This window comes from Perognathus longimembris, chromosome 1 (genome assembly GCF_023159225.1).
Source record: "Perognathus longimembris pacificus isolate PPM17 chromosome 1, ASM2315922v1, whole genome shotgun sequence".
NCBI lineage: Eukaryota > Metazoa > Chordata > Mammalia > Rodentia > Heteromyidae > Perognathus > Perognathus longimembris.
Window position 1 is genome coordinate 22297499 of NC_063161.1, and position 8911 is coordinate 22306409.

The following is an 8911-nucleotide window of genomic DNA, read 5'->3' on the forward strand; positions in this document are numbered from 1 at the left end:
ACAATAGAGGAACTATTTCTGGGGACAAAACCTACAACTATTCTTTGCTTCTAGAAAATCAGTGGGAAGATGGACTGAGACTTTTAGGGCTTCTAGGAAGCTCACAACTATCATTAGGAACATAGCAAAATACTTTTTCAGGGACTTATGTGTGTGCTTTTTTAATAAAAAGGAGAACACGGTAATGATAAGGCATGAAGTAATCAATCTATTGTGTGTTCATTATAGCAGTAGTCACAAAACATAATCTTATTTTACTATTTTTACCCTGGAGATGAGCAATCTCATGAAATTATACTAAAGCTCAGCCTAGCAAAATATTATGGATACGTACGCCTCCATGTCCTCACAGCTTTCTCAGGATATCATTATTACAAAATCAGGGGGATTTTAAAAAATAAGTAAAATAAAATACTAGAATCAAAAAGGCACTACTATGCAAATCTGAAATGTGAATTAACAATTGGATAAATATGATCACTTACTCAGTTGCCTTGTTGTTGTTTTTCATTTTTATTTTGTCCCAGAGCTGAGGACTGAACTCAGGGCCATGCACTTGCCAGGCTAATGCCTCAACCCATGGCTGCTAACTCAGAAGGCTATTTGGCAGAAGTCCGTTGCCGTCAACTCTGGACAGGAAAAGTATTAACAATTTCATAGAATTGTGATAATGATATCGTAGCAGTGCTTCTAACTGTAGTATATTTAAATGGCCTCATACTCTCAAACCATAGTTATAATTCTAAAGCTGATTCCAAATTAAACACAATACAAAAAATTTAAACAATTCAACTTTTTTTCTTATTAATTGCTACATTTTTATTTTTCTGTAACTATTGCAGGTCATTTGCTAAAGAAAAAGACCGCATTTAATTCTCCTGGGTAAGAATACTGTATTCTTTAAATTTGATTTGTAAGCCAACATGTTCAGGCCAGCAATACCTATTTAGTTATTACTAATTAATCCTGTGTTTTAAATCACTATGTACAGTTTTGTTTTCATTCTATGAAAATCTTCAGTTGCTAAAGGATTGACAATATACTCCAATGGTGCAAATCATACCTCTACATAGAAATATTAGAAATGTAAAACTGGAAGTATAAAACAGACATTCTTGTCTTTAAATTGGGAGAAACACAGTTTTAGTAACTATAAATGTAATTTTCTCTTCACAATTTATTGAGATAATTTGGAGGCTACAGAATGGAAAAAATATCCTAATGATGTTCTCTGGTCTACAGGATATCTCACTTCCCAAATTACTAACAGAAAATAATGAATGACTTTAAAATTCTTTCTCTAACATCTGAAAAACTAGAAAAACTTAATACCTTGCACTTAGTCTTAGTGACCACAAGATGGTGTTGATATTTTGATTTTTAAATATAAGTATGTGGGGTTCTTTGCTGTGGTAAAAGACAAGGCTTTTGGAAATATATGTGTTCCAGTTATTTATTTACATTGTACCCCATAGGACAAAAGTGATTGTGCCAATAAATCTGAATTAAATTTGTTCAAGTTCATTTTTCTGGCAAAGTATATCAGGATTAGACAACTTTTCCCTGAGACATTTTATTTATCAAATCAATCAGCTGAGGTTTGCTTTTAGAAAGCCAAATATAAAATGTTCAAATCTACTACATATATCTGATTCCACTGTACCAGAATAAATGAGATCTAATCTTGTCAACCTGGAACTGTTTAAGATGGAATTTGTTATGAAACACAAAAAGGAGTTTGCTCCTTATTGTTTTGAAGACTTGCTGAGTGAAATGGGCTACTACTGCCACCAAGTGTTAGAACTTTAAAACTGACATTGGAATGTATTTTAATTTTAGAAAACACTACTATGCACAATTGAAAGTAAAACCAATGTCATCATATCATGTTTAATGGATGTTTTAAATACTAATGTCTTTAATCGTCAAATTAAGGTAGTAAACATGGAGGACATATCTGGGACATAGTTTAACGCTAGATTTCCTTCATACACATGGCAAATACATTACAAGGTAACCTCCTAGTATTCCAAGCTTGGTGCTTTCTCCATCCCCACTTTTTTTTCTCATGTTTTCCTTTTCACAAATCACAAATAGAGGAAAGATTTTAGAGGGCCATTACTGTCTCCAAGGGATCTGGATCTTGCTTCTAACCAACAGAATATGCCATAGATAGGGGGAGGGACAAATGTCTTGGCTGTGGTTATAAAAGGAACACACACACACACACATACACACACACATCCATACATAGACACAGATTATGTATATGCATACCTATATGTGTTCATCTTGCTGGAAGAACTGCAAAGATCTCTTTGCTGGCTTGATAAGAGGAGCAAACACATCACAGTAGCCCATGACAAGGATCTGTGGCTAAGACTTATGTTTGGCCCGTTAAGTCTTAAAGATGGCTTCGAGTAAGAGATAACACATGGGAAGACATATACTTACAAATTGTGGAGTGAATTTTCCCATATCTTGACTACAGCTTATCTCTACTCTGAGCAGAGGAATAAGTGAAGCTATTCCTGAATCCCTACTACTGGGGTCTTTCAGATAATAAAAGGCTTTTAAATTTTAATCAGAATATTTCATTTTGTAGTATTTAAATCATAAAAGCCAAATAAAAATGTACCTTTAACTCCTAAATTACATTTCTATTATGTTATCTTCAGCAATTAACTGGCATACTTTAAAAATTTGTATTACAATCCCAATCTTTGAAGGAGGGGGTAAGTTTGGGTATGACAAGAAAATACTAAAGCATTTAGTAGAGAGAATAAACAAGATAAGTAAACACTATTTTTATACAAGTCACACTACATGATCAAAAATGTTGCCAGTCACATGTAAATTGAATCCATCATCTTCTTTAAAATGAAAAAAGAGAGTGAGAATCCCTCTAGACTAATATGGTCAACTTAAAAAGCTCTCATTTAAAGTCCATACTGGATGATTAACTTGTCATTAGAGAAATAGACCACGACTGTCACCCGGCCATTCTGAGTTAAGCAGAGCAAGGCTAGAATAACTGTATCTGGAAGGGGACAATAGAGCCTAAGTATGTCAGCATTTTGCACTTTGAGTCAAGTAGGCTTCATCTTCAACCAACCACAGACCCAGTAAAATCGAATGGAGCTCATGGAGTGGACGAGTCCCAAGGCGATGACTGGAGTCCTGATCTAGGAAGCCCAGTGCTGGTCTCAATTTTCAGCCAGGAATGAATAAATGACCTTTATAAACTTCGCTACTTTCCCACACATGGTTCTTTTGGCATTTAATGGACTGATGCTCTCAGTGGGCCCTGTTCTGCTTTGCACAAAGCACTTCCCACAGGAAAGTAACAGAGGGAATTTACCTCAGAATTGTTCCTCTGGCTTCAAGCCCTGAATTTCCCACAAAGTGAGACAAAAACAGGACATAGGACTTGGGGGTAGTAAAATGCCTATTGTTGCATCAGGCACAAGGCTAGGTGTCTGCCTATACTGTGTATCACCCCTTTAAAAGCTCTAAAGTACTTAAATATGGTGATGATATGTTACTGCTATGTAAGGGATGGCTTGTGTTAACTACCTTGATAGAGGAACCTGATTCTCTCACAACCCTGTGTGATGCTACTGTATAACATAGCTATAATGATAGTATGGATAAGAAGCTCACAGAGGTAACAAAGATGAAGTTAAATCACATCTATTTAAATCAAACTTCATATATTTAAGCAGGATATTTTACAGGTTCCTATGTACATCTGGTATGGTCTATGGAGGACAAAAGAAAAGATATAATGCCATGAAGAAAGCCACGGTTTTCCCCTAGAACTAATGATTTTAACCAATGGAACATTGTAATGGGTAGTGTGCTTTCATATGTATTTGATCTGCCACAAGAGTTTTACTGAAGGTGGGGTGGTGATGGTACAGAGAGTCGTTCAGAACTTTGTACTGAGGCTGACGGAGGTTGGAGGTTTAAAGTTCATCAGCCCCACCAGCTTGGATGAAACCTCCAGCTCACTTTCCTAAGCTGAGAAAGGCGGGCACCACCTTCCAGGGTAGACTTGAGGATGGCATGACATGACATGACATGAGTGTACTTGCTCTTTAAAGAAGCATGTGCAGTGTGGTCATGTTTCCTGCATGATGGACCTCAGCTCCCAGCGGGAAAAGACTGGACATGGGTCAGAAGATAAGGCCAATGTTCCTACTCGACAGGGTCTTCCTTATTGCTATTCCCCACAAACGTGTAGAACACGAGTGTGTTCACATGTGTGTTTCCCACTCTACGGGCTTTAACTGAAAGCCCATCGGGTTCCAACCACCCCTCCCCCACCGCGTGCCTCAAGACTCCGGGGTTGCCTGGGCTGGACATCCTACACCCAGGTCTGAACCCCTCTCCCCGCCCCGCCCCTCAAACATCACGTCACAAGCCCCCTGAGAACGTTCACTGGACACCTAGTTTAGGCCGGAACACCAAGGCGAGACCATCTCGACTCTGATTGGCTGGTGTCCAGGGCAACCAAGGACGCAGTGGTCACGTGGGGGCCCCCAGCCGGTATTTAAAGGCTGCCCCGGGCGGGTGCCCACTTAGTCCGGCCAGGACGGCAACGGTGAAGCACCTGGGTTGAGAGGGAGCAACGAGGTAACGCGCGCAACCCCTGCCTCCCCAGTCCCCAGCCCGCACCTCTGCCGAGGCGGGGGTGCGTGGGACCCGGGAGAGGCTCTCACTGCGTGTCGCCCACCAACACCTTCCTCCCACCTCCACCATCCTTACCCAGCCCTAGTCCCACCCAACCCACCTGGGCAAGACAAACCCGGGTGCCAAGGAGAAAGAGATTACGAGGGAAGAGCGAGTGAGTGGAGGAGGAGAGAGAGAGTGGGTCCTCGTGGAAGGAAAGGCGTGATCCCGGCGACAGGCACGTGGGGCTGCGCTGAGCCCCAGGTGGACCAGGCTCTTCAGACTCGTGGATCTGGTCAGACTTGAGGACAGCTTCTGGGACGCTACCATTTAAGACTTCTCCGAGCTCCCGGAACCATGACCCAGACCCTCAACAAGAAGGAAGACCCTCTTAATCTGGGCGGCGGCTGGTCCTCCTCTGTCCCCTTCCGCACCTGGTCATCCTACCATCGAAGACGCAGAGGCGCGCCGATCTACAAGCGGCGGTACCACTATGGCCCCAAGCCTGAGTTTCAGCCACCCAGGAAGCAGCCCAAGCCACAGCACTGCTCCGATCCTTGGTTCCAGCCACCTCAGCAGCAGCCCTACTGGGCCACGTGCTCCGACTGGGAGCGCTGTGGAGGCCCCTGGCACCCTCCTCTGGCGGGGTTCCGAAACCCCCTTTGCCCGGGGCAAATGATACGGGTGTATGGTCTGCACCCTTTCTGCCTGTGTTGTTGTTCCTGCTGGCGTGAGCCCTGGAACCCCGGCTGGATGAGACCCCCCAGCAGGAAGAAGCGCTGGGGCCACCACCGGGGTCGCGGCGTACGTCGACACCCTGGCCGGTCCTTCCCGAGGAGCCAACAGGTCGACCTGAGCAAGCTGCTGCGGCCTGTCAACCTGTACGGTTGGCGGGCGCCTGGCATGAGAGCGCCGAGGAACACCACCCAGTTCATCATGAACCAGGTCTACCAAGACATGCGCGAGCAGGAGAAGCTGGAGCACCAGCAGGAGGCGCTGCGGGCACAGCAGGCCCAGGCTGGGGAGCTGCCCTCCCCACCGGGCTCCCCCCTAGGTAACTACGTGCCCCTTACCGGAGGCGAGGAAGAAAGTCTCTATAGCTTACTGCAGGATCCGTCTCTAGCCTTGAGTCCTATCCCGGTGGAGGAGAACGAGTCTCCCTTCCTGCCATTGTTGGAGGAAGAGAGAGAGGAGAAGAATGATGAGTGTGAGCAGGCAGGGTGTGATGAAAAAGAGGAGGAAGAGGAGGAGGAGGAGGAGGTGGAGGAGGAGGAGGAGGAAGAGGAGGAGGAAGAGGAGGAAGAGGAGGAAGAAGAGAGCGAGGAGGAAGGGGAGGATGAAGGAAGTGGAGAGTCAGAGTCGGACACAGAGGAGGAAGAGATGGAGGAGGAAGAGGGCCAAGAGACTGAGCAGGGCGAGGAGGGAGAAGAGGAGGAAGAGGAGGATGGGATGGAAGAGGAAGGCCTGGAGGAGCAGCAGCAGAGAAGGGAAGAAAATCACTTGCCTCTGGAAATGCCTTTATCAATCCTAGTTGCAGCGGAAGAAGAGCGAGATGATTTTATAAACTATTCTTATTTAAACTCAGAGCAGATCATTCCCAAAGTGCCACAGGAAGCGCTATTCATGCTACCAGACATTAACAAACATCTGGATGGGAATTAAAGAATGGGATGGAACTGATTGGAGGCTAAAATGGATTGGCAGCTTATTAAAAAAAAAAAAAGCGAATTCAGAAGTGAGTCCCATTAATAAAACATGTCTATGTAAACCCTTCTTTGGCCGTTATAAAGTATTTAAAAATTGGTGTGGATCTGTATGTCAGGGGGTGGGGAGAGGGAAGCCTTCAGATACTTTACTGGAAATAAAGGCCAAATATTTTATTACTGCAGTTTGAATATTTTCGTTTTTCTTTCTAGACAATTGAGATTTCAAAGTCAGACAAGGCTGAAAAGAATACAAATTAGCTACCGAGCTTCAAATCAATTTGATAAACATTCTTAAGCACAAACAGTGCAGATTGTCTCCCTACCTTTTTTTTCTTTTAGATTTTGTACAACCAAGAGCGTTTTGGGTTTTTGGGGTTTTTTTTGGTTGGTTTTTGAGTTGTTGGTGCTGATCTTGGGATCCTAAACTTTCATGCTTAAGGCTAGTTATTACTTGATAAGGCTAGTTTTCTATGGAAAATGGAGGCTTTTGGAGGGGACAGTAAATTGGAGATGAATCTACAGACTTTGCTGCCCAGGCTGACTCTGAACTGAGATACTCAGACTTCAGCCTCCTTAGTTGCTAGGATTACAAGTGTGAGCCATTGGCACTTGGCACAGTGTTCATTTTTGAGGATTGTATTTGGTTATCCCATCTGCAGTGTCTTATGGCAATGCTCATCTATATTCCTTGTTCCACAGTGTTATGGATCTTCCTCAGAAGAACATGAAGTTCCTTCTGTGGAACTGGTTATCTGCCATGGCCTCAGCAATCCATAATCCATCATGGAGAGGATTCCCCATGGTCAGAAGTCAGCTCCAAGGTAACTGCATACCATGGAACATGGCTTAGGTTTTGAAGCCTTGTTCTTGGATATAATCCTCGCCTGAGTTCAGAGGAACTCTATAGGTTTTGCAGAATGGTTACCTTTTGGAGGTTAATAACATTATGCTTTTTCTTATAAAGGAGATTAAAGCCAAGATGTGCATGTGAGCCTGTGTGAGCTATTTTTTGATACTATCTAAACTATTACCTATGATAAATCCTTTCTAGAAAGTGAAATATTTCTTCCTGCGCATTGAATAAAACATCCTAACTGTAGCACATTTCCAGAGTACTTCCACATCAAGAATTTGAAGCTTTGTTCTCAAAAATTACACTTTTTAAACAAAAATAATACTTCTTAGTTTGAACCACCACTTAGTATTTATTGCTGGAAGAGAAGACACATTGGCAATATCTTACCTGGGTATTGATTTCATTCATATGCCAGAGTACATTGAAGTTTTTATAGTGATAAACGGAAATGAAAGTAGTCTACTCATTTAAAAATCAGAAAACTGTGTAGCAGCACTTTAATGTCCAACAAGATGCACAAAAGAAGAGACAAGCTCAACTACTGTGAAAAAAATCACCCACTACAAGTTACCTCAACAAGTAACATGTTATACACTAAGAAAGCTTTAAGATATATCTAAATAGCCTATTTAAATGATTCAATTTTCCACCTGTGTGTCTATTACTGTTCCAGTGGATATGTAGAGAGAAGCCAATATTCCATGCAGACCATTCCTCTTAAGTATAACCCATTCACACTAACCTCATGAAATAGATCAAATTTAAGTGTATTCTTATTAAGGCCATTCATCAAAGATTTGCATTTCCTCACAGTCATATCTGAATAATTTTGATCTTTCCTTCTAAGAAATTATAATTAACACATGCCAATTGCTTCTTTATGTACTACAGAACATTATTCACGAAGGGATATGAAAACCATGGGACATCATTCAAAGTTACTGTATTGCAAAGAGGTAAAGACTGAATAGAAAAAATGACACAATGATGAATCCACAGAATTCCCAGTCATGTAGCACAGACAATAATTAAACCAATTGGTCCCTGCAGTTCTGAAGAAACACTGTGAGTGGTAACTTATGAGAATGTCATCCCCCATGTACCTGATGTCTACTGTATGAGAAGAGGGAGGATCACTAAGTATAGAAGAGCTAGGAGGAGCATGGTGAATTTAAGGCCTGAACGTGGGAGGTTTAGTCTTGCTGCAAGGAACAGACAATTAGGATTGAAAGGGACAGGAAGAAGCCATATTATCTGAAAATTACATAAATACCAGCAAAAGTTAATGAAGGAAATCAGGTTTTGCACCTAAGCTTGATATGTGTGTAAGTGGGTGTGTGGTAGGGCAGGGGAAGTTCTGGGGCTTAAATTTAGGGCCTGGACATGTTCCCTGAGCTTTTATACTCAAGCTTTATACTACAAGCTTTTATACTCAAGCTTTATACTCAAGCTTTTATACTACAGCTTTACATTTTGTTATGTCTGTACTACTGGTTTTTGAATAGTTCATTGGAAATAATTTAACGAATTTTCTTGCCTTGGCTGGCCTTGAACCACAATGCTCAGATCTCAGCCTCCTGTGTTACTAGGATTACAGGTGTGAGCCAATGTTGCCAACAGGGCTTGGTTTTTGTTAGCCAGATAGTTTTTTTTGTTGTTGTTGTTTTGCCAGTCC

The 8911-nt window shown here is 42.2% G+C and overlaps 1 protein-coding gene across 1 annotated transcript; it reads left to right on the plus strand.

Annotated features, from left to right (window-relative positions):
- Positions 1-5031: 5031 nt before the first annotated feature.
- On the plus strand, positions 5032-6336 carry Ccer1 (coiled-coil glutamate rich protein 1). Its single transcript, XM_048340568.1, has 2 exons — positions 5032-5934; positions 6034-6336. Exons 1-2 carry the CDS (start codon positions 5032-5034, stop codon positions 6334-6336), a joined length of 1206 nt encoding a protein of 401 aa, XP_048196525.1.
- The last annotated feature ends 2575 nt before the right edge of the window (positions 6337-8911 follow it).